This window comes from Lynx rufus, unplaced genomic scaffold (genome assembly GCF_022079265.1).
Source record: "Lynx rufus isolate CCGP_SWC_20201006 ecotype Redwood Valley unplaced genomic scaffold, mLynRuf1.p SCAF_18, whole genome shotgun sequence".
Lineage (NCBI taxonomy): Eukaryota > Metazoa > Chordata > Mammalia > Carnivora > Felidae > Lynx > Lynx rufus.
Window position 1 is genome coordinate 28,368,729 of NW_025814832.1, and position 24,027 is coordinate 28,392,755.

Here is a 24,027-nt window from a genome sequence, read left to right on the forward strand (position 1 = left end):
GACTCAGGCTTTTATCACAATTTATTTGTGCTCTCTGACCTCGCGGGGGCCAGCCTGAGGTGAACAGAACCGGGTACAGCCCTGCTTGTTGAGCAGGGTCCCTGGAGTCATGGTGTGGGGCACCCGCAGGGACTTCCCTTGGGCAGCCTGACCCAGGGAGCACCGACTCTCTAGCCCCAAGCACCCTGTGTGCTCCAAGGGACACATGCAGCAGGGCCCCAGGGCCCCAGGATATCCGCGCCACCTCCCCCCACGGCCACGCCCTGGCCGTCCCAGGAAAAGATAAGAAACAGCACACTGCTCTCTGCACCTCACATCCCAATAAAATATTTATTATTTCAAGAAATAAATCTTTAAAAAAGAGAGAGAGAGAAAAGAGTGTCTCTATTGCTTTCCCCCGACGGGCCAGGTCCTTGGCGACCACTGAGTTTCTGCGGCTGCAGGGGCCACCCAGGCCCAGAGAGGGGTCTGGCATTGGGAGGCACCCCACCTCGGCCCCACGCCGGCTCGCTCCCCTCTCCCGGCTCTCAGGGCCCTGGGCTGCCTCCCTGGCAGGGCGGAGGGTCAGGCCTGGCTGGGGGGGTAGGGGGGGTGGGATTATAAAAGGGGCTGGGGTGGCAGTGTCTCTGGAGGCCTGACCTGTTTATTCGGGCAGGGCTCTGGGCCTGGGGAGGAGGAGGAGGGGGTGTCCTGGGGCCGGGGCAGGCATGCCACACAGAGATGATGCTTGGGTCCAGAGGCGGTTGGAGGCTAGAGGAGGCTGGAGATAGGGACACGCAGCACTGGGGGGGGGGGGGCCTACCTGGGGGCTAGCGGGCCTGGGAAGCCAGGGACTAGACTGGACGTACCATGGGCTACAGCTCCGTCCCCAGCCTTTGCCTAAAGGTGATGCTAAGGGGTGGGGGTCCCAGAGCCTGCTGGGCCGGGAACTGAGGCTCTGGGGACAAGTCCATGGCCTGGAGTCGCAGTCATGCCAAGATGAGTTTGGGCAGAAGCCCGAAGTGGAGAGAGCTCGAGCAAGCGGGAGAGAGAGACGGTTCAACCCAGGGTCTAGGCGGCCCCCGCACTCCCACTGTGCCCCCCAAGTATAGAATGGGGGGGCGTTGCAAAGGCAGGCGGGATGGGGCTGAGAGGAGGCATGAGCAGGGTCCCCCAGCCTGGCCTTCCCGCCCCCCCCGTCCCTTGTCCCTCTTGACCACAAAGGGACAAGACTGACCCCTCACACATCACTCTCTGGACCCTTCAGTGGGTCATGGGGCAAGTACGGCCCCTGCTCCCTCCCCATACATCCTAAGGCCCCATCCTGGGCCCGAGAAGGACCAGAGCCCTCTCTCCGTCTAGTCCAACATGGGCCCTGCACAAAGCCAGGGGCCCCGACCCCCTGCTCCTGCCAGCGGGGCCCTCTGCTTGGCCACCACGCTGTCACGAGCCCCCGGATGAGGACGAGGAGCCTGCCTGGGGCGGGCACCCGGCACCTGGACAAGCTGCCCCCCCCCTCCCCGCGCACATGTCTGTCCGGGCCACTTCCTGGCCAAGGAAGGAAGCTCCAGTCTGGGGGCGTCGAGGGGCGGGCGGGTCGCTGGAGCTCGGAATCTGCTGGTGCTTTCTCCTGCGGCAGGGAGGGCCAGACGGGCGGGTGCCCTCACAGACAGTCCTGGCACAGGGCCACCTGGCCCTTGCGGAAGTCTCGGCAGGGACAGAGCCGGTGGTACTTGGTGCTGGAGCCGGCGCAGCTGAACAGCAGCGGCTCCTTCTGCAGGAAGCACTCGCGGCCGGGCTGGGCGAAGGCCGGGTACAGGTGGTTCATCTCCGACTCGGTGCTGTCACAGGGCACCTGCAGCCTGGGCAGGCACGGCGGGCGGCGCTCACTGCCCCAGCCTGGCACCGCCCGCTCCCCTCTCCGTTCTGTCCCCAACGGGGACCCCGTTTCCAGGAGGCCCGGGGACAGACGCCGGGCCGCCGCCCCCCTCTGCCCGCTATGAGAAAGGACAGGAGGACGGCTGGGCAGGTGGGGCTGCAGGCTGAGCCACCAGGAGGACCCCGGGGCAGCCTTCCTGGTCCCTGGACCTAGAAGAGGCTCAGGGAGGGGTGGAGGGCAGGGGCTGGCAGGGGGCGGGGCAGGGATCTGGCAGGGGGCGGGGCAGGGATGGCACGAGGACCAACAGGCGTGCTGCACTGGGCCACCCACGGAAGGCAGGTGGGGGCGGGGGCGGGGGCTCACTCACTTCTGGAAGGCGTCCTGGCTGTTGAGGAAGGGGAAGAAGGAGGGCTCGCAAATCAGCCCATGGTCCAGGCAGGCGTCCGTGCAGGCCCTCCCAGCGGTGGCCAGCCAGGCTCGGAGGGAGTGCGCTGGGGGCCAGGCCCCGGGCGCCGAGCTGGCGTTTTGGGCCCACTCCAGGTGGGTGGCATTGGGGGCCAGGACGAAGGGGCTCTGTGGGGCTCGGGCCCCTGGCGGGACAGGGCCTGGGGCTGCACAGAAGTCCTGCAGGAGGAAAGCGGGGGGCGTTAGAAGGGGAAATGGGACCCTGACACCGGGGGGGGGGGGGGGGGTATGGCCTCGCCACGACAACAATCGTACCACATCGGGAGCTTCCCGAAAACCAGGCCAACCGCCGCCACGCGTTATGCCATTTTTTCCCCCTCGTGACAACCCCATCAAAAGGGTACCACTATGCCTCCAGCTATTTCGGCAGTTGGGGGGCGGGGGACGGAGGCTCAGAGAGGTCAAGGAATCTGCCCAGGGCGTCACAGCTGGATGGCAGGGTTTGATCCACCCCGTGCTACCTCAAGCTTTGGCTAGACTCAGGGTTTCTACCCTGAGGCCCATGTGCCCCACCTGCGGTGTGGACGGGGGAGGGGAGGGGCTCTCCCCGCAGGGATCATTTTCGGGGACCACCCGTAGGGCCCAGCAAATGCTTTCCTGTGAGTTTCCTGATGACGTCCCAAAGGGCGGCTGGGAGCTGAGAGTCCCAGGTTCTAGCTTCTGGCCCTGACCCCACCAAGCCCTCTCTGCTGCAGGCCTCAGTGCTCCTGTGTGTCAAGCACTCTCCAGCCCTCAGGGCTTGGGGGCAAGGTGCGGCCAGAGGCCACACGCTATCGGTCTGAATATCAAGTAGTTATAAAGCCATCTACCTGTAGTTCCGCTGCCCGGCTGGGCCCTAGAGCTTGGAAGGACCACCCGTGGGCCCTCAGGAGGCTCAGATCCCCTGGGTTCTCAGGGCGGAGGACCTGGTCCCCAGCCCAGTCTCATCCCTGGGGGTGGAGGGGGGGGTCCTCCATACTCCCCAGCCAATCAGTTACCAGACTTGTCCACGACTTCCTTATCAAAGTAAAAGTAACAGTCTGTTTCTGTGTTGTGGTATGGGGCTGGGCTCTCGAGCTGGACGCCCAGGGCCGCCCCACCTCACCCCCAGGCCTGGCCTCCTGGCCTGAGCAGTGCAGGACCGCCCCCCTGCATCATCTCCGGGGAAAGTACCCGGAGGGACAGGTGAAGAAGGGGCGGGGGTTTAACGGACACAGAGCCCTGGGTGGAGACAGCGTCCTCGGACGAAGGAGCAGGCTAGGCCCCCTCCTCGGGGCTGATGGGGTTTGGGGAGGACCCACCCCTGGGGGCGGAGAGCCGGGGGGGCCCACCTACTTGGTGCTGGATGTAGGCGTGGATTCGCTCCAGCATCCCCTCGCAGCTGTACTCGTAGGGCAGGTAGGGGTCTACCTGTGGGCGAGACGGGAGGACACATGGGGGAGGAGCGCCGGGCCCCTCCCCGACCCGGCTGCTGGGGGCCAGCCCTGCTCAGCACTGGGGGCAAAATCTGGTGCGTCCGGAAGCCCCTCCCCCCACACCATCTCCCTGGCCCCTCTGGATCAACTGGAACACCTGCCCGCCCCCTTCCCGGCTGCCCTCCCTTTGTCCTAAAGCTCAGCCCCATCCCCTCCTGGGCTGTGATGCCTGCCCTTCCCACAGCCAGCCCAGATGGGTTCACCCTCCCCTCTTGGGTGACACCTCCTCCAGGAAGCCGTCCCTGAGCCCCAGCCCCACTCCTGTCCAGGACCACTCTCCTGGGTGGCACCCTAGAGTTCCTCCAGGGTGGAACTGGCACCTGTGTCATCATTTCCGATCTGTCCCTCGTGTCTCCCAGGTTACAGGCCCCCTGGAGAACCGGGACCTGCCCGGCACAGTGCCCGGTATACAGTAGGTGCTCAGCAAGTAGCACCTCCAGCTCTGCCCGTATTCTGCCCAGAAGGTAGAAGGTTCACGAAAAGGAACACAGGGGCATCTCCCGGTCAGGTGGAGCGAGGAGAATTTGTAAGGCTTCCTGCCCAGGCCAGGCACCTGGGAGCTACGTAAGACACGAGCCCCCAGACGGAGAGGCCACAGACCATCTGTCCGAGTACCCGACGGTTACAGAGCAGCCTGCACCGGGGATGAGCAGATGAGCCGAGTAGCTGGGGCCCGAGGAGCAAGGGGAATAGGGAGACACGGTGATAAAGGGGGTGTCCACCGCCCGTGAGTGGGCACCCCACTTCCTTGCCAGTTACCTTTCCTGACCAAGCCCTCTCTGACCTCGCTTCTCCCCAGTGTGTGTGCACGTGTGTGTATAAGATGCAAAGCGCATCTCATACGTGCGTGTGTGTGTGTGTGTGTGTGTGTGTTGTGCGTACGTGGGGGCGTGGGCGCCACACCCGGCCCAGCCCGATTCCAACTTACGCCCTTGCCCTGCCCGCAGCTCCAGGCGCTGTGGTCTGACAGCTCTGCCCCAGTGGGAGCGGCCTCCCTCCCCCGTCACAGACGGGCAGCACCGGAAGCCCACTCAGGTGCACCGGGTGGGTCCTGCTTCCCATTAGACCCCACCTCGAAGGGCTGGAGGCCCCTCTGCCTGGGGGGCATCCCCGACACTCAGGCTGAGGGGGGTTCCCCGGGGAAACAGCAGCTGCTCCCCTTGAAACGAGTGCAGGCCTCCAGAAGATTCTCGGGACGAGAGCCCACCCATCTGGTCTTGTCCCCAGTTCTCCCCGCAGCTGAGAGCACTATTCTTCATCCACGGGCGGTTCCAGAACCCGAGAGAATCCAGGTCCTATACCCCAGCCACCGGCAGCCTTTGCGGCCCCAAGCGGTGCACGGCCCGGCCCCGACCTGCCCTCAGCCCCGGGGCTGATGGCCACGATGGCCCCGGCAGCCGGCTCCTGCCCAGAGGTTCCCTGGGCACCTCCAGGGTACAAGACCTCAAGCCCCGGCTAGCGATCGGGGCCCGGGGGAGAGAGTTCCCCTCCAAATGCCGAGCAGCCCCCCACCCCACCCCGAGTCGCTCCCGCTGCGCTTTGAAGCCCACATCACACGTAATTCGCATCAGCCAGCCGCGGTCCGCCTGCCGTGAATCTCCACCAGGGGAACCAGCCTGCCTGGAAATTACCCCCATTAGGCCTAATCACAGGTGCTCACGGTGTAATCCGTCTCGACAGGCTGGCAGGTGCTGGTCCTGCGCTGTAAGGAGAGCGGGAAGCGGGGGGGGGGGGGGGGGGGGTGACAGGGGTCTCTCTCACCTCCTCCCCGTTCCTCACCTTTCTTCCTCCCGCTCCCTGTGAAAGGCCCTGGGGCTTGCTGCACAAGCTGTGTCCCCTGAGGGTGGCCCTCATTGGTCCTGTCGGCTCCTGCCAGCTGTCCCCAAATGAGTTCTCCAAAATAGCACTGGGACACATACCCAGGCTGCTTGGTGAAAAGGCAGCTGCCAGGGCCACACCCGGTCCTTTAATATCAGATGCCAGGCCCAGGAACCTGCATTTTAAACGCCTGCCCGGGCGATTCTTGGGTAAGGGGGTGTGAACCGCCCGGGAGGCAGGCGGGGGTGGCGGGACCCCCGGAGGGGCTGAAGGCAGCAGGCGGGCAGGTTCGGGGGACCACCTGTCAGTCTCCGCTTGGCAGATCGGCAAAACCTTGGTTCCTTGACCCTTTTGTTATTGTGATTTTTTTAAATTAACTCATTCCCAGAATTAAACAGACGTTGGAGCAAAACAAAACAAAAAGGTCAAAAGAAAAAACAGTGAAAGGTAAGTTTTCCTCCCATCCCGGACACCCAGGCCCTTCCCCAGGGCAGCGTCCGTTACCGATTTCTTGTGTGTCCGACCGGAAAGAACCCACGAACCGAAGAGCACGTTCACTGACAGGCCCCCCCCACAGCCCGGCTCTGTTCTGCGGACGGAACATATTTCCACGTGCTCGCTGAGCTTAGCAATGTCTCCTGCAGGCTGGGCCGGACCGGAGCCCTGGGGGCGGGCTTGCTGGTATGTCGTCTACCCCCTGACCTTGTCCCCTGGGTTAGAAGCCTTGGAGGACTGCTTTTCAAGGGGAGGGGAGGAGCGGGAGGAGGATGGGGGGTGGGGGGCCCTTCCCATGCCGCGCCCACCTGGAACGCAGAATGGGCCGTGTGTCACCGCTGGGGGCTGGGGGCTGGGGTCGGTCAGTTTCCGGCTTTTCTCCTGTGTTGAGGCCGCCTGGGGAGCCCCTCGCCCACTACGACTGTCTCTGGCTGGCTCCGCCCTGCGAGGGTCCCCAGGTGCAGCCCTCATCCACCCAGCGATGGAGGTCACGCTGGGATGTGACCTGCCCCATAGGTCCCCGCCAGCACTGATGGCCAGGGGCCAGCTGGGGTGACCTACTCTGTTAGACGCTGTCTCATTCTGTCACTCCAGGACGCTCCCTCCTGGGATCACTTTCCAAATAACCGACTTGTGCCCCCAGGTCACCTCCTGGAGGAACCCGATCGAAGACGGTCCGTGGCCTGGAGGGACTCACAGCAGAGACTGCCTCAGGCTGACGCTGAAGAACGGAGTGGAGGGCGTCACCCCCTCACTGCTCAGGGAGGTTCCAGGGGCTCAGCCACCTGGCAGGTCGACCTGCCCGTGTCCCTGACGACTACCGACGGGCGCAGGCTGTGACACAGCTGTGTTCTTCCGGGCAGCTATGTTCTACTAGACAAACATCGCCCCCAGACAGGAGGAGGGAAGGACGAGGGTGTGGTCAGTGGAAGAACGGAGCAGGCCAGGGAGGCGGAGATTTTCTGGGGGGCTTCTGATGAGGGGGGACAGAGGCTGTTCCGCGTGGGAGTGACTGGTGGTGAAAGGAGGGCGATTAAAAACAAGCCACGGGCGCCTGGGGGGCTCGGTCGGTTGAACGTCCAACGCTTGGTTTCTGCTCAGGTCACGATCGCACGGTTCGTGAGATCAAGCCCCGCATCGGGCTCTGCGCTGACAGCTGGAGCCTGCTTGGGATTCTCTCTCTCCCTCTCTCTCTGCCCCTCCCCTTCCCCTCCCCTCTCTCTCTCTCTCCCCTACCCCCCCCTCAAAAAAAAAAAATAAACTTAAAACGCAAGCCTGCCTCACGGTCAGAACAACCAGGCGGGGCTCTGGGTCCAAAGCTAAGCCCGTAAGTCCCCCGGGGCTGGGGTGGAGGGTCTGTCCCTGCCGGTCTCTGCCCTTGAGTCTGGCAGTGTCCCCAGCTCCCCTGGGGCAGCAGTGTCCTCCTGGGACGTGGCTGTCCTTGCAGAAGGAACCGGTGTTTCCTGTCACTCATTTGTGGTGGCCTCACCAAGACGAAGGCTCGCCAGGTTTCCGGGTTTGCCCCAGACCCAGAAGTTGACCCTGAGCAGTGCGTCCCCTCCCCTCCCGGGGGAGGGCACGCTCAATTAACATGGTGCTGGGCAAGGAGGGAGACAGGTCCAGAGGGATCATGGTGAGCAGAGTCGGACCCCTTTCCAAAATGAGGGAACCAGAAGAGCACAAGGGGCCGTCAGCAGTCACCACTCCCACACACGTGCCCCCACACACGGCAATGCCCACACACCTGCCGAAGGAAACCCGGAAAGTTCTCCCCCTTGCTACGCGAAGGGTGGCCCTGGGCCCGGCACCACCCCAGACCTGCTGAATCCCAACCCGCATTTTAACCAGACCCCCAGATGACCTGCCGGCACGTTTATAGTTTGAGGCACGCGGACAAAAGGCCACAGAGCCACACCGACAGCAGAGTTCAAAGACCCTCCAAGCGCTACTCCTGAGAAACATTCACTCAGCGCCTGACACGTGCTGGCACTGCTCACAGGGCTCAGTCTCCGAAGGTGCTTAATAAATGATTCCGGATCCAGGGCTGCCATGTATGGTTGTGCAGGTTGCTCACAGCACAAAGGCTTTTTTTTTTTTTTCTCCCCCGCCAACTCGAGTTGGTAAGTGGGGACCACCCCACCCCTCATCAAATTTCCCAGCCCAAGCTTACGAGTCTGAATTCACCAAGAGGGGCACCTTTTTCTAATTACGGCTAAGACCCGCAGTGGTGGCTGATGGCAGCCCTGACTGGATCTGAGCCTCACCTGGGTTCTCATGATGGCCTTGATGGCCGCTTCAAACTCCTCCGAGTTGTTGTAGTCGACGGTCCACACGTGGGGTTTGCCGATGAAGTTCTCTGCGTAGGGGTGCTGGGAGAACAGCTGGCGGGGCAGAGAGAGCAGCCATCTCCCCCTGTGCCTGCCTGGCCGGGCTGGGCTAAGGGGACGCCCCCCCCCCCAGCTTGTCCCACGTGTCCTCTCACCCCAGGCCTGTCTCCCTCTTCCAGGTGATGCGGGGGCCCCGCGTCAGACCCTCCCCACTCACCTCTCTGGAGGTGGGCTTGCCTCGGAAAAACTCGTGGTTGAGGGAGCTGTGGGGCGGGCTAAAGCGGGCCTGTAGGAAGACGCAGCCGTTGGCGATGGCCTCCAGCGGGGCAGGGCCCTCGTAGGGGAAGCCGAACCCTATGAAGAGCTGAGGAAGCCAGGTGGCACAATGGTCAGGGAAGCCTGGGCACCGCAGCCCAGGGCCCCAGGGAGCCAGGGCGGGGGCATCCACAGGAGGCGGCCATGTGCCACGGCACACACTTCCCCCTCTCTAGGCCTCAGTTTCCCCATTCGGGAAGAGGAGGTGTGATTTGGTTATATAAATGGCCGGTTCCTGCTGCGGCGGGCTAGGATTCTGGAGGGGAAAAGACAAGGGTGAGGGTCTCAAGCTTAGGAGGTTTCAGACCCACACCTACAGCTGAGCTTAAAGGACCTTTACCCACACATCCTAAAAACGATTCACTCAGCACCTAACTTGCGCCAGGAGTGCTCACAGGGCTGGCCCCGCTGGAAGGCGATCAATAAATGATTCTGAACCCCGGGCTGCAGTGTAAGGTTGGTCAAGTTGCTGACTGCACAAAGCCGCTCCTCCTCGCCCAGCCCACCCACAGACACACATCTCCAGGGGGCCTGCGGGAAGAGCTATGGTTAGAGCAGGAGAGGACCCGAATGCTCGCTGGAGGCCCTCCAGCCTCAGCCGACCCCGATCCCTCGGGGCCCAGCACCAGAGTCAATGCCCATTGTACCCGCTGCTACTCCAGGAATACGGTGCAGAACTTCCAGAAGCAGTCAGTCCGTGGAACTCCAGCCAGGGCATGCCCTCAGCCTGCCATCAGGAGTCCACCGGGCTGCACCGGTACCGAGGGGGTGAGGACGGCGGGGGGCGGGGCTCACCTTGGCCTTGCGCAGCAGCTGCTGGAACTCAGGCTGTGGCAAGAGACCGTGGTTCTTCACGAAGGCCGGGACCTCGGGGGGCCGCTGGCTCTCATAGTACACAGTGCCGTGGATCTCCATGTACTTGTTCAGGACGCCCAGAAACTTGTCCTTCCCCTGGAAGAGGAGGGTTGGACATGGGAACCTCGCCCCAAATGCAGAAGGCAGAGCCGTCCAAAGAGACACCCCTGGTCTGGAAGCCAGAAACTGCGGAGCCGTCTGCCAGCTGCGTGACCTCGGGCAAGGCCCCTCCCCTCTCTGGTCCTCATTTTCTTCATCTGTGAGTTGCAGAAGTTGCACTAGACCAGAGAGGCTGCAGGACTATTTTTAGCCACGGAAGTGTTTCCTTTGCAAGGAAACCGTATAGGGACTCAGATTTAAATACACCCAAATGATCCACTTCGCCTCCCCGGAACCCCTGATGACCTCTAAGAACACCTGAGGAGCTGTGGGGCCAAGGTCATCTCATCCCTCCTTCTCTGTCTCCCTCCATCCTCCACCCATCGTCCATCCATCCACGGAGCACATTTTTATGGAGCACTTGCTATGTGTTGGCACTGAGCTCAGGCAGGGCCTTCGTCCTCAAGGAGGACACCTGTGAGTGAACACCCCCAAACTAGCAAAGGCTCAGCCCCTCCAGACGTGAGTCTCAGCTCCAGGCTCTGCTTTCGATGTGGAAACAGGCCCAGCCTGGGGGGAGGGGGACAACAGGAAGCAGGGCACAGAGGAGGAGATAACAGCTCAGCCACCAGGCACCCGTCGGACCCCATGGCCGGGGCCCTGAGCCGGGAGGTATGGGCAGCGTAGGATCTCATCAGGAGTTAAGATTGGAATCTGCCCCTGGGTTGTACTTCTTGGGGGCTTCTGAGACTCACAGAAGAGAGGAAAGGAGAAGCTGAGAAGAGAGGAACTTCGCGATCATAGAGAAGGCCGGGCCAGGGAGGGGTTTTGTTCAGGGAGGGCAGGTCCTCAGCAGGCCAACAGGCCAGAAAAAAGAAGGCAGGTTCTCTCTGTCCCGCTGGCTAGCCATGAGGTCAGACAGCAAGGAGCTTCAGCCCAGGTTTTGTCTTGTAAACCGCGGCTCTTGAAGAAAGTTATCAACGGACATCAAGATAATGAACAGGTCGCGTTTTGAGACTCCAAACTGCACACGTTTTTCGTAAAAAAGCCTTCCTCTCCGGGTAATGGTGTAGTAGGTAAAGCATATCAGCCCTGCCTCTGAGAACGACCAGGAAAGATGTGGAAGTACAAAACCTTGTGCGAAGGTGGTGAAAATCTAACAAAGCGTGAAGAATTACAAGGCCAAGATCTGAGAGAAGAAGGTCAGGAGACTGTTGAGGTCGCTGCTGAGACCAGGGTTCCCCCACAGGGGCACCTGCTGATTCCAGAGTCAGCAGCAAGGAGGCTTGAGCAGAGCTTCTGGTCACCTTGCAGAGCGGGGGGACAAGTCAGAGTTTGGGGTCTGCCGAGTTGGGCGGCGGTGGGGGGTGGGGGGCTGATGGAAACTCCACCCTTCGGATTGGAATTCTGAGGAATTACACGCTGGTAGAAAGGGTGGGCCGGAACTAGAGCAGCCCCTACGGGAGCCGAATCTGTCTTAAATAGTCTCGATCACTCTCACTGATCTGAGATTGCTGGGGCCCCAGCCACAAGCCAAGAGTGTCTGGAAGAAGACGGCATCATCCTTGACCTCGAGTTATTTCTACAATTTTTTTATATTCATTTTCCAGAATGGAGGAGGAGGAGGAGGAGGAGAAGGAGGAGAAAGAAGGAGGAGGAGGGGGAAGGAAGAGGAGGAGGAGGGGGAGGAGGAGGAGAAAGAAGGAGGAGGAGGAGGAGGAGGAGAAAGAAGGGGGAGGAGGAGAAGGAGGAGGAGGAGAAAGAAGGGGGAGGAGGAGAAGGACCACCACAGCACTACCACCACCAATGAAATCCCAGTCAAAACCCCAGCAGGCTTAGAAGAAACAACCTGACAAGAGAAGAAAGCGGGCAGACTTACATTACCCGATTTCAAGACTTATTGTAAAAGTACACTAGTTAAGGCCGTGTGCTGTAGGCGTCAAGATAGATCAATGGGATAGAACAGAGAGTACAGAAATAGACCCGCACGCGCATGGCCAATTGATTTTTGGCAAAGGCACAAAGACATTTCAGGGGAGGAAGGATCGTGTCTTCAGCCAATGGTCACAGAACGTTGCGCGTCCACGTGCGAAAGAAGAAAACGAATTAGAAGTTTAATCTGCCCTTCGCATCATACACAAAAGTTAATTCACGACGGATCATAGACTTAAATGTAAAACCTAAAACTATCAAACACTGGGGAAGACCCCTTGTGACCTTGGGTTAGGCAAAGATTTCTTAGATACGACACCAGAAGCACAAGCCATAAAATGCTGGACTTCGTTAAAATAAAGAACTTTGCCCTCTGGAGAAGGAAGACAAGCCTCAGACAGAAAATATTTGCCAAGCATGCATTTGATATGGGACCTCTATTCAGAACGTGTAAAGAACTTTAACAACTCAATGATAAAACAAACAACTCAATTCTTTAAATGGACAGACTTTGAAAAGACCCCCAAAAGGATACAGGGAGGACAAATAGGGCGCAAAAATATCTTCGCCATCATCAGACGTAGGGGACTACAAGCGGAAACCGTACGATATCATTGCACATCTGTCAGAATGGCTCAAATGGAAAAGACCGGCCATGGAAGTATTGACGAATTTGCAAAGGAAACAGAACTCTCACACGTTGCCGGTAGAATCATAAAATAGTACGACCACTGCTCCCCACGGCTCCGAAAACGTTCAACGCGGTTCTACTGTTACGATTCAGCCAATTCACGTCTAGGGATCTACCCAAGGGAAATGAAAGGATATGTCCGTACAGACGTTTGTACGTGGATGTTCATAACAGCTCTGCTTGTAACGGCCAAATACTGAAAACGACCCCAACGTCCACTAACAGGTGAACACACGCAAAATATGGGCTGGGTACCTCCATACAATGGAACACTATTCAGCCATAAAGAGGAAACAATTATTTAAAAAAAAATTTTTTTTTTCAACGTTTATTTATTTTTGGGACAGAGAGAGACAGAGCACGAATGGGGGAGGGGCAGAGAGAGAGGGAGACACAGAACCGGAAACAGGCTCCAGGCTCTGAGCCATCAGCCCAGAGCCCGACGCGGGGCTCGAACTCCCAGACCGCGAGATCGTGACCTGGCTGAAGTCGGACGCTTAACCGACTGCGCCACCCAGGCGCCCCAAAACAATTATTGATACATGCGATAACACGGATGAATCTTGACATAATTATACTTGGTGAGAAAACCCAGACCAAAAACTAAGCATATACCAGAGGAGCCCATTTATATAAAATCATAGAAAGTGATATCACCACTAACCTGTGGTGACAGAAAGCAACTCACGGGCTGTCTGGCAGGGAGGAGGGGACAGGCAGGAGGAAGGGAACCTGGGTGACAGAGGCACTATCCTGATTGTGGCGATGGTTTCACACGTATATACACGTATGTCAAGACTATCCATTTGAAACGTGTGGTGGACTGCACGTCCAGGCTCAGTAAAGCCTGTTAAAGATAGATTTAAATTTTTTTTTTACTGTTTATTTATTTTTGAGAGAGAGAGAGAAACAGTGAAAATGGGGCAGGGGCAGAGAGAGGAGGGAGACACAGAATCGGAAGCAGGCTCCAGGCTCCGAGCTGTCAGCACAAAGCCCGATGCAGGGCTCGAACTCATAAACTGAGATCATGACCTGAGCCAAAGTCAGACACTTCACCGACTGAGCCACCCAGGCATCCCAAAAATAGATTTTTAAAGAAAACATTTAAACACCTTGATTTTTAGAAGAATCGGGTGCATGACAATATGATCAAAACCCAAGAGAGGGGCGCCTGGGTGGCGCAGTCGGTTAAGCGTCCGACTTCAGCCAGGTCACGATCTCGCGGTCCGTGAGTTCGAGCCCCGCGTCGGGCTCTGGGCTGATGGCTCGGAGCCTGGAGCCTGTTTCCGATTCTGTGTCTCCCTCTCTCTCTGCCCCTCCCCCGTTCATGCTCTGTCTCTCTCTGTCCCAAAAATAAATAAACGTTGAAAAAAAAATTAAATACAAAACCCAAGAGAAACAGACAATAAAAAGAGACCCATAGAAGCTCTAGAAGCTGGAGTTACCAGATACAGACCTCAAGATAAGTCTGCTGAATGTAGTCAAGGAAATAGAAGACGAGGTTTGAAACCAAATGGAAATATTAGAAGTGAGAAATATAGCAGCTGAAATTAGGAACTGAATGGATGGATTTCACCGCAGATTGGACCCAGCTGAAGAGAGAATTCGTTTAGTGAAAGAACAGAAGGAAACATCCAGAATGAAGCACACCGCAAGGGTGGAGATTACAGAAAGGAATGTAAGAGACAAAGAAGCTATGTATGTGGAAATAGAGACCCAGAAGCAAAGGGTTGAGAGAGAGAGAGAGAGAGGCAGAAGCAATACTTAGAGAGATAACTAACTGAAAATCTTCTAAGACGAACGACAGATCAAACCACAAATCCAAGAGCTCTATAAACACCATGTAGGATAAATCAAGAAAAAGCCACAACGAGGCACACCATAGTAAGCCTACTGGAAACCAAACACACAGAGGTCGTAAAAGTGAGCAAAGGAGGACAACAGTTTACCTTTATTCTTTTTTAATGTTTATTTATTTTTGAGAAAGAGAGAGAGAGACAGTGCGAGCAGGGGAGGGGCAGAGAGAGACGGAGACACAGAATCTGAAACAGGCTCCAGTCTCCGAGCTGTCAGCACAGAGCCCAACGTGGGGCCTGAACTCAAGAGCTGTGAGATCACGACCTGAACCGAAGTTGGACGCTCAACCGACTGAGCCACCCAGGCACCCCCTTTCTTTTTTTTTTTTAATTTTTAAATAAATTATATATTTTTTAAATGTTTATTTAGTTTTGGGGCGCCTGGGTGGCTCAGTCGGTTGAGCGTCCGACTTCGGCTCAGGTCATGATCTCACGGTCCGTGAGTTCGAGCCCCGCGTCGGGCTCTGGGCTGACAGCTCAGAGCCTGGAGCCCGTTTCAGATTCTGTGTCTCCCTCTCTCTCTGCCCCTCCCCTGTTCCTGCTCTGTCTCTCTCTGTCTCAAAAATAAATAAACATTAAAATTTAAATGTTTATTTAGTTTTGAGACAGAGACAGAGTGTGAACAGGGGAGGGGCAGAGAGAGAGGGAGACGCAGAATCTGAAGCAGGCTCCAGGCTCTGAGCTGTCAGCACAGAACCTGACGCGGGGCTCGAACCTACGAACCGTGAGATCATGACCTGAGCCAAAGTCAGATGCTTAACCGACTGAGCCACCCAGGCGCCCATGACAGATTACCATTAAAGGAATGGCAAGGCTCACAGAAAGGACAGAAGCCAGAAGACAGTATTTTCGTAATGCTGAAAGAAAATAACCACCAAGCTAGAATTCTGTACACAGCGAACATATCCTCTAGGAATAAGGGTGAAGTAAAGGCATTTTCAGGGAATTAAAATCAGAGCACCTACGTTGGGGGGATGTAATTAAACACTTTAATGTTCTTTCATTATCTAATAAAAGGTAAAGGTACTGACTTATCTAGACTGTGATAAGTCAAGGATGCATGTTATCATCTTTACAGCAGGCACTACGAGACTAGGAGAGAGTATGAGTCAGCTAAGAGGGTGTGAGTTTCAAAACACAGATCGGTGTAAAAGAAGACAAGAAATGAGAGGGGAAAGAACGTGGAACAGGAAAGAAAAAGAAATAGAAGTCAGCTAGTGAAATGGTAGATCCAAAGCCAAATATATCAGAAACCACACTAAATATAAAAGGACTACGTCTCGTAAAACTAAATATGCTCACAGAAGTAGCAAACCATGAATGTAAGTGTAGAGAGAATGTCTCTACACCCCCATCAATTTCCTCATTCTGTCGCAGGAGGCAGCTGTTAGGACGGTTTCTTGTGTACCTTTTCAGATCTTTGATGCACTCAAAGCATAGTTACATTTTCCTTAAAACACATGCACAAACGGTTCACGTTATATATATTGTTCAGCAGCCTTTTTTCACCCGTACACACACGTATTTATGTACGTATGCACGTGTACATGCATGTATGTGTCGTGAATGTGCATTATGTATGTGTGTATAATGCGTGTGTGTGTTATGCATGTGCGTGTGCACGCATGCATGTAAACTTTATTTTTAAAAATTTTTAAATATTTATTTTTGAGACAGAGGGTGAGCAGGGGAGGGGCAGAGAGAGAGAGGGAGACACAGAATCCGAAGCAGGCTCTAGGCTCAGCTGTCAGCACAGAGTCTGACACGGGGCTCGAACCCACCAACGATGAGATCATGACCTGAGCTCAAGTCGGACGCTTAACTGACTGAGCCACCCAGGCACCACATGCATATAAATTTTCAGTTTCGCAAAACAAGATGTACTCTTGGGGCACCTGGCTGGCTCAGTTGATAGAGCATGTGACTCTTGATCTCGGGGTCATGTGTTCAAGCCCCATGTTGGGTGTGGAGATTTTTTTTTTTTCAAATCTAGTCTCTCTCTCTTTTTTTTTTTTTTAATTTACATCCAAGTTAGTTAGCATATAGTGCAGCAATGAATTCAGGAGTAGATTCCTTAATGCCCTTTAGCCATTTAGCCCATCCCCCTGCTCCCACAACCTTGCCAGTAACCCTCTGTTCTCCATATTTAAGAGTCTCTAATGTTTTGTCCCCCTCCTTGTTTTTATATTATTTTTGCTTCCCTTCCCTTGTGTTCATCTGTTCTGTGTCTTAAAGTCCTCATATGAGTGAAGTCATATGATATTTGCCCTTCTCTGACTAATTTCGCTTAACATAATACCCTCTAGTTCCATCCACGTAGTTGCAAATGGCAAGATTTCATTCTTTTTGATTGCCGAGTAATACTCCATTGTATATATATACACCACATCTTTATCCATTCATCTATTGATGGACATTTGGGCTCTTGCCATACTTTGGCTATTGTCGATAGCACTGCTATAAACATGGGGGTGCATGTGCCCCTTCAAAACAGCACACCTGTATCCCGTGGATAAATGCCTAGTAGTGCAATTGCTGGGTCATAGGGTAGTTCAATTTTTAGTTTTTTGAGGAACCTCCATACTGTTTTCCAGAGTGGCTGCACCAGCTTGCATTCCCATCAGCAGCGCAAAAGAGATCCTCTCTCTCCGTATCCTCACCAACATCTGTGGTTGCCTGAATTGTTAATGTGAGCCATTCTGACAGGTGTGAGGTGGTATCTCATTGTGGTTTTGATTTGTATTTCCCTGATGATGAGTGATGTTGAGCATCTTTTCATGTGTCGGTTGGCCATCTGGATGTCTTCTTTGGAGAAGTGTCTGTTCACGTCTTTTGCCCATTTCTTCACTGGATTCTTTGTGTTTTTGGTGTTGAGTTTGATAAGCTCTTTAGAGATTTTGGATACCAACCCTTTATCTGATATGTCGTTTGCAACTATCTTCTCCCATTCCGTCGGTCGCCTTTTAGTTTTGCTGATGATTTCCTTCACTGTGTAGTAGCTTTTTATTTAGATGAAGTCCCAAAAGTTCATTTTTGCTTTTGTTTCCCTTGCCTCTGGAGATGTGTTGAGTGAGAAGCTGCTGCAGCCGAGGTCAAAGAGGTTTTTGCCTGCTTTCTCCTCGAGGATTTTGATGGCTTCTTGTCTTACATTAGGGCTTTCATCCATTTTGAGTTTATTTTTGTGTGTGGTGTAAGAAAGTGGTCCAGGTTCATTTTTCTGCATGTCGCTGTCCAGTTTTCCCAGCACCACTTGCTGAAGAGACTGTCTTTATTCCATTGAATATTCTTTCCTGTTTTGTCAAAGATCAGTTGGCCATACGTTTGTGGGTCCATTTCTGGTTTCTCTATTCTGTTCCATTGATCTGAGTGTCTGTTTTTGTGCCAGGATGTGGAGATTATTTAAAAAATAAAATCTTAAGGGGCACCTGGGTGGCTCAGTCAGTTTAGCATCCGACTTAGGCTCAGGTCATGATCTCACGGTTCATGGGTTCAAGCCCCGTGTCCAGCTCTGCACTGACAGCTCAGAGCCTGAAGCCTGCTTCGAATTCTGTGTCTCCCACTCTCTCTGCCCCTCCCCCACTCACACTCTCTGTCTCTGTCTCTCTCCCTCTCAAAAAAAAAACATAAAAAATTTTAAGCAAATAAAATAAAAAAATAAAATCTTAAAGCTACATTTCCTCTTAATACATAAAGGTCCTCTGATATTCCTTTATTCTACAGTTTCTGTGATCCTATTTCATTTCAAAAGGCTATTTGAGACTCTCTAAGTTAGAAAAAGACAGATACGGCATGATCTCCCTTATATGTGGAATCTAAAAGAGGGGAGCTCATAGAAATGGTGGCTGCTGGGGGCTGGGGGTGCAAAAGCGGGGAGAGGCTGGTCTAAGGAACAAGCTTTCAGTTGGAGGACGCGTGAGTTCGGGGACCTAATGAACAGTGTGGTGACTGTGGTTAATAATACTGTAGAGTGCACTTGCCATTTGCTGAGAGAACAGATCTTAAGTGCTCTTACCACACGCACGCACGCACACTCGCACACACACACACAGATGACTATGTGGGGTAAAGGTGTGTTAATCAGCTTGATCGTAGCGTTCCTTTTGCAATACATGTGTATATCAAGCCATCGTGTTGTACAACCTAAGAACCATACAATTTTCCCTTGTCAATTATTCCTCAGGAAAGCCGAGCAGAAAAACTTCAGAGCTCTGGGCTAACTTCGCGATTTATCCATGGGTCCCAACCTGCCGTCTGAAAAGGCCCCCCGGACGGGTCTTCTGATAACTGGCCTGTTTCCTCCAGCGGCAAGGGCGGGCCTACCTTCTGCCCCTCTTCCACCCACCCCTGCCCTACTCCTGCTCCCTGGGCTACACGCTCTCACAAAATAGCACCCAGGTCTGAGCCACAAGCCCTGTTTTCTGGGCACCCAGATAAGACGGGCCTCTGGCACAAAATTCACCCAAGGCCTCGCCCTGATCCCAGCTGCTGCTCCCTCCCGTGAGGAGGTGAGGGCCTCAGTCTCCCCCGTCCCGCACTCCTGTGCCACCTGTCCTCCTGAACCCTGGGAGGTGACTGTCCCAGGATGCTCCTTTCATGCTGTTCATCACGCCACCTCCGGCTTCCCCCAGCCACAGAGACCAGAGCAAAGATGTCTTTTTTGGGAGGCAGCTTCTTTGAGGTCCCTTGCAGAACAGCGTCGCTCCCGGCTATCACAGAGACGCCTGAGCTACAGACAAAGCCTTTCTCTTCCCAGACTTCATAACCTCTCATCTCTTGGGGCAGCTCTTTGGCAGTGTTGTTCTGGAAGAAGCAGATGCGGCCGGTGCTACCCCCGGCCCGAGCGCCCCGCGGCAGCTTGCTCATTTGGCATCACATGAGAATGACCTCCATCCCTCCCCCTACACCCTGTGGGGTCGGGGTGGGGGGGGGGACTCGAGAGCACCCCCCCCCCGCCAGGGGATGCCCTATTGAGAACAGAGAGGAACAGGAGGAGAGACTATGGCAAGCGGTCACCGTACCTGGAGCTGCCTCGTTGCCAGGAGGGCACAGAGAAAAGAGGAGAGAGAACAGGTCAGTGAGCAGTGAGCACATGACCTCCCGCACAGGTACCGCTTCCCCGGGGACCCCGTCCTGAAGATGGGGCTCTAATCCTTAGCCTCTCCTGCCTTCTGCGCTCCTGCCTCCCACCCTGCAGCACCCCCAAGTCAAGCCTAAGCCCCCTTGCCGGGCTCACAGTGTTTATGGATCTGTTCCTAGGGAGGGTGGCGGGTCAAGGCACAGTCCTTGATAAAGGACATCTGAGAGCGTTGCACAGCAGGGGCCGAGGGGGGCAGGTTAGCAGCCCCCAGGCTGGGTGTTTTCAGTGGCAATTAGGGACCTCTCTTTTCTGACCCATCAGTGGGGGACACTTCTACATCCAGAGCTGGGGGTTGGGAGTTCTGGAGGGGGGGGCGTTCTCACCTTCCAGATACTCGCCTCCTTGCCGTACACCACAGCCATGTTGCTGGCCTTGCCGCCTCTGATGAGCTGCTTCTCCGTCTCGTTGAGCTCCTCGGACACGAAGCCCATGAAGGAGTTGTCCGGGGTGTGAGCTGCGGCCAGACCACAGGGTCAGGAAGGGGCTTGCCACACAGCCACGGACGCGCCCCGGGTCTACCTGCCCTGGCCCCATCAGAGGGGGCCCTGTTAGACGGGGATGGGGGGCGGGTGGAGGAGGGGCAGAGCACCCATCAGTGTCCTGGCCCCGGGCCTCTCCCTCCCCAGAGCGGAGCCGTGAGCAGAGGGAACCCTGGGAGGTCCCCTTGCTCATTTGCAGACAGGCACAGCCAGGAGGACCCTGTCCTGGTCAGAGTCCTCCCTCCCAGGTTCGCTCAGGAACCGAGGCTTTGGCTCCTCCCCTTTTCTCTCATTGGCGACACCCATCAGCAGAGCCGGTACCTGGTGGGATGTCCCACACGGCCTCCATCACTGCCGCCCTGGCCCGCCACTGTGATGGCTGCCTACCCCCATTTCCGCCATTCTCTTGGCACTGCCTTTCAATTTTAGGTCCTGAGCAATCCTTTCAAATTTAGGTCAGACCAGGTCCGTCTGCACAAAACTCTGCGGTGGCCCCCACAGCCAAAGTCCCTACAACAGTCTCCAGGGTCTGCCCCCGTGCCCCCCTCGGCAGGATCTCTCACTACCTCCTGGGACCCTGCCCGGTGCAGTCCCTGTCTCCATGCATGCTTTGCCTACAAGACCCTGCCGAGAGGTCCCTCCTGGCCCTGGTCACTCTCTGTCCCTTACCCTGCACTTGTTGACCCAAACATGAGATTATACATCAAATGGATCGTTTATCGGTGTCAGAATGTAAGCCCCGTGAGGGCAGGGGCTCTGCTCGGCTCACCTCGCTGTCCCCGGCACCTGGGAGGGGGAGCCTGGCGCGCTGGCTCATGAGTGCGTGGGCACATCCTGACTTCCCCCACCTCCAAGTTTTTTGCCCCAGCCGTTTCCTCTGCCTGGAGCGCCTTCTTCCCCTGACGTGGATGAGAAAATGCTCTCCGGCCTCAGGGCCCCACTCATATGCCACCTCCTCCTCTGGGCTCCGGTGCCCCCCTCTTTGCGGCCCCGCCCCCGTGGTTCTGCCTCTGCTACGGTACAGCCCACACTCTGACCTGCTCCCTTGTCCCCAGAACCCAGCGCACCGGGGGCAGGGAATGCACTTCAGCCTCTCTCGCTGTTCCACGGTCGTGCTACTTAGCTCTGTCTGCCTCAGCACCCGTGCCACGGATTCGCAAGGCACAGGGTCCCTTCCATCGTGTTCAGGACCTTGGACAGAACATTTGTTGAGCCCAAAGACATCCACTCCGCCTTCCGGGGTGGGAGGGGCTGCGGCCAGCAGGTTGGCAGAGACCGCGCGCCCTCGATTTCCCAGAACAGCCCTGGCCCAAAGATGCCATTTCCTCATCCCGCGAGCGTGTTTTCACATTTTAGCATTTCTGACACGGAGCTGTATACTTCGATCCAATGTGTCGATTTCACGTACTATTTCTACCCACAAACCGTCACAATCAATGTCTGGAGCATCGTAGAAGGAAAGGTTTCCTGCCTAAGTGCCCCCAAAAAGCTCGTGGATTCTTGGGTCTGAAACTCCAGCTGTAAGGAAGGGCCTTTGCTGACCCCAGGACAAAATGATCTTTCTTCTAGAGTTTCCGGAGCATAAGGAGGGGCCCCGGAAGCCTGGAGTTATTTCTGTGATGGTCAGGATTCGGGCAGCTCTCCTGTTTGAGGAGGCTCCACCCAGATTGGGAAGGGGGGGAGGGGGGGCCCAGGAGGACAGACCAGACCCTCTCTCCCCAGTTTGCCCGCCCAGCCCCATCTCCCTCCCTCTGGCCCCACCTGCTTCCCCCCACAGACACCCCAGGCCTCTCCCCTGATTGCCATTTCCTCCCTACTCACCCAGCCGAAGAATCCCTCATTCTACCAACCCTGACCAGTTAGCGAACTAGTGGGACAGGGAAGTGTCCAATCAATTAGAGTAACAGAGACCAAGAGCCAAGAGCTCGTGGGGGCAGGGGCAAGGGTGAGCCCAGAGAGGCAGCCACCCTGGGGACACCGCCTGGCTAGATGCGGAAATGAGTCTGCTCATGAATTCTGCCCTGGACCCGCAAACTCTCTCTTCCTTTTTTGTTCTGTTTCTTTAATGTATTCACTCAATTAACATTTTCCGAGGACCTTGATAGGCTCCAGGGAGATAAATCAGTCAGTGGCCCCCCTTCTGAGTGGTTCATAATCTATCAGGGAGAGATCAGTGTATGAGCAAGTAACTCTAATATACTTCAATAAACGCTTTTGTAGAAATGGATTTAAAAGTTATAAAAACAGGGGCGCCTGGGTGGCTCGGTCAGTCAGGTGTCCGACTTTGGCTCAGGTCACGACCTCACAGTTTGAGTTCAAGCCCCGCGTCCGGCTCTTGGAGCTTGGAGCCTGGAGCCTGCTTCGGATTCTGTGTCTCCCTCTCTCTCTAATCCTCCCCTGCTCGTGCTCTGTCTCTGTCTCTCAAAAATACATAATAAAATGTTACAAAAATTTTTTTAATTAATAAAATAAGTTATAAAAACAGGTGAATATATTGCACCCAGATAAGATGAAAGGAATCAGTGGAAGTGATAATAAATAAAGGAGGCATTTGAGTTGGGGTTTTAGAGGATGAGTAGGAGTTCTCCAGGTTTGGAACTCCACATCCAGCGGGCCTCACCCCACATAAATCCTCCATTTTTTCAGTGTAGATTATTGCAGAAGCCTCTTAACCCACATCCTGCTTCCCCCTCTCCTCTACCACTGCCCCTTACCACTATCCCCACTTCCTTTCCCTCCAGAGTCTGGTCCCCACAGAGCCATGTGGCCTCAGACCTCCGGGCCTCAGTTTCCTCCTCTGGGCTCCAAGGAACCATCCCACCTTCCCAACCTTCTGGGATCCAATCAAGCCATCACCTATGTGCCGAGAAATTGCATCTGCCACTAATGTGTCCTAGAACCTGGAGATGAAGACAAAAAAGGACCCTAAGCGCCCCAAAGAGGCGCATTAATTTGACAGACGAAATAAATAGCGGGTACTTTACTTCTACGCAAGTTCCTGGGACCCTGCTCGGAACCTAGTTTGCTCTGAATTTAGATACAGCCTAACAAAGGTGCTTATCTGGCTTTCCAACCCAGAGCCTTCAAAGAGCCACAAATTAGCTGTGCAAGACGCTGCTGGAGGCAGCTACACTGACAACAATTAAATGTGACAGCTGATAGCTGCCCAATGAGGAGAAAAAGCACCACATCAAACAGTGACAGCAGAAGGGGCCACTTAGCAAGGGGACCCAGCTCCGCACACCTCTGCCAACCCCGAAGGGCAGGCTCGTGCGCGCCAGAGCCAGAGAGAATTGACCCTTCGTTGTCAAGAAAAGATTAAATTATCTTCACCGCGCTGCAGGTAAGAGGGCAGGTCAGCGTGTGTATATATTTTAGAGTCTCATTAAAAATAGCTCTAAGGCTGAGCTCTAACCACACTCCTTGCCTGGCACCCACCGTCAGAGGGTTTCCACAGGGACCCCAGCCCCCAGGGTTACTTCCCATTATCCCCAATGCTGGAGACTACTGGAACCTTCCAGAACCTTCCACTTCTTTCCACATCTGCCTTCACTTCATCTGGTCCCTCCACTTAGAAGAGCCTGCCTGTCCTGCCCCTTCGCCACCCCCTAGAGCTCCCCAGTGCACTTTTGGCGTCTCTTTCTACAAGGTCACTGAATCCTCGTTGTTCTGGAACGTGTGCTCAGCATCTCTCTGAGAGCAGCCTGTGATTCTGGAGGCAAAGGCCACTTCCTCCGTGTTGGAAAGGTCACCACGTTTCTTCCAAGCCAGGCTGGAAGCCCCCACCCCCTCCCTTCCCTCCCGGCTGCTCCCTCCACACTGCCTGCTCCCTAGACACCACAAGACACTTCCTGTCTGGGTCACACATTTGCTGAAGGGGGAACAAGGCTTTCCTGGGGCAGGCAGGTGCCTGGGCCTGCCCTGCTCCCACACTGGCCCGGGAGAGGAAAGCCAGGGAGGAATAGGGGACCCTGCTCCTCCCATGCACCCCTGAGAGCCACGAGGAGGCCCCAACTGCCCCTGACCGCCCCCACCACCACCACATCCTGTGCCCGGGACACTCACGGAACATGGTCATGAACTGCTTGGGGTTGAGGTTCCAGTAGCCCCAGTTGGTCCGGTATCCGTGCAACGTGGCGTATTCCTCATGGTTGTATGCGGGTTCTGTCCCGAAGGTGTCAATGACCCGGATTCGGCATCTGCTCCCCGCCCCGGGGGTGGGGGGGTGGGTACCAGGAACCAGGGT

At 55.7% G+C, this 24,027-nt stretch overlaps 1 protein-coding gene across 2 annotated transcripts in view; it reads right to left on the reverse strand.

Annotated features, from left to right (window-relative positions):
- Nucleotides 1–384: 384 nt before the first annotated feature.
- MGAT5B (alpha-1,6-mannosylglycoprotein 6-beta-N-acetylglucosaminyltransferase B) overlaps nucleotides 385–24,027 on the reverse strand; it is a 70,475-nt gene continuing 46,832 nt past the window's right edge. The window contains exons 10-18 of one of the 2 annotated variants that reach the window (XM_047081296.1): nucleotides 23,847–23,980; nucleotides 19,626–19,756; nucleotides 19,184–19,189; nucleotides 9,528–9,683; nucleotides 8,635–8,781; nucleotides 8,355–8,471; nucleotides 3,638–3,712; nucleotides 2,226–2,482; nucleotides 385–1,841 (exon numbers count right to left, since the gene is read on the reverse strand). In XM_047081296.1, the coding sequence (XP_046937252.1) occupies nucleotides 1,643–1,841; nucleotides 2,226–2,482; nucleotides 3,638–3,712; nucleotides 8,355–8,471; nucleotides 8,635–8,781; nucleotides 9,528–9,683; nucleotides 19,184–19,189; nucleotides 19,626–19,756; nucleotides 23,847–23,980 (1,222 nt within the window). In that variant the 3' untranslated portion in view covers nucleotides 385–1,642. The remainder of the gene's footprint in view (nucleotides 1,842–2,225; nucleotides 2,483–3,637; nucleotides 3,713–8,354; nucleotides 8,472–8,634; nucleotides 8,782–9,527; nucleotides 9,684–19,183; nucleotides 19,190–19,625; nucleotides 19,757–23,846; nucleotides 23,981–24,027) is intronic. The other variant, XM_047081295.1, reaches the window with a different exon arrangement.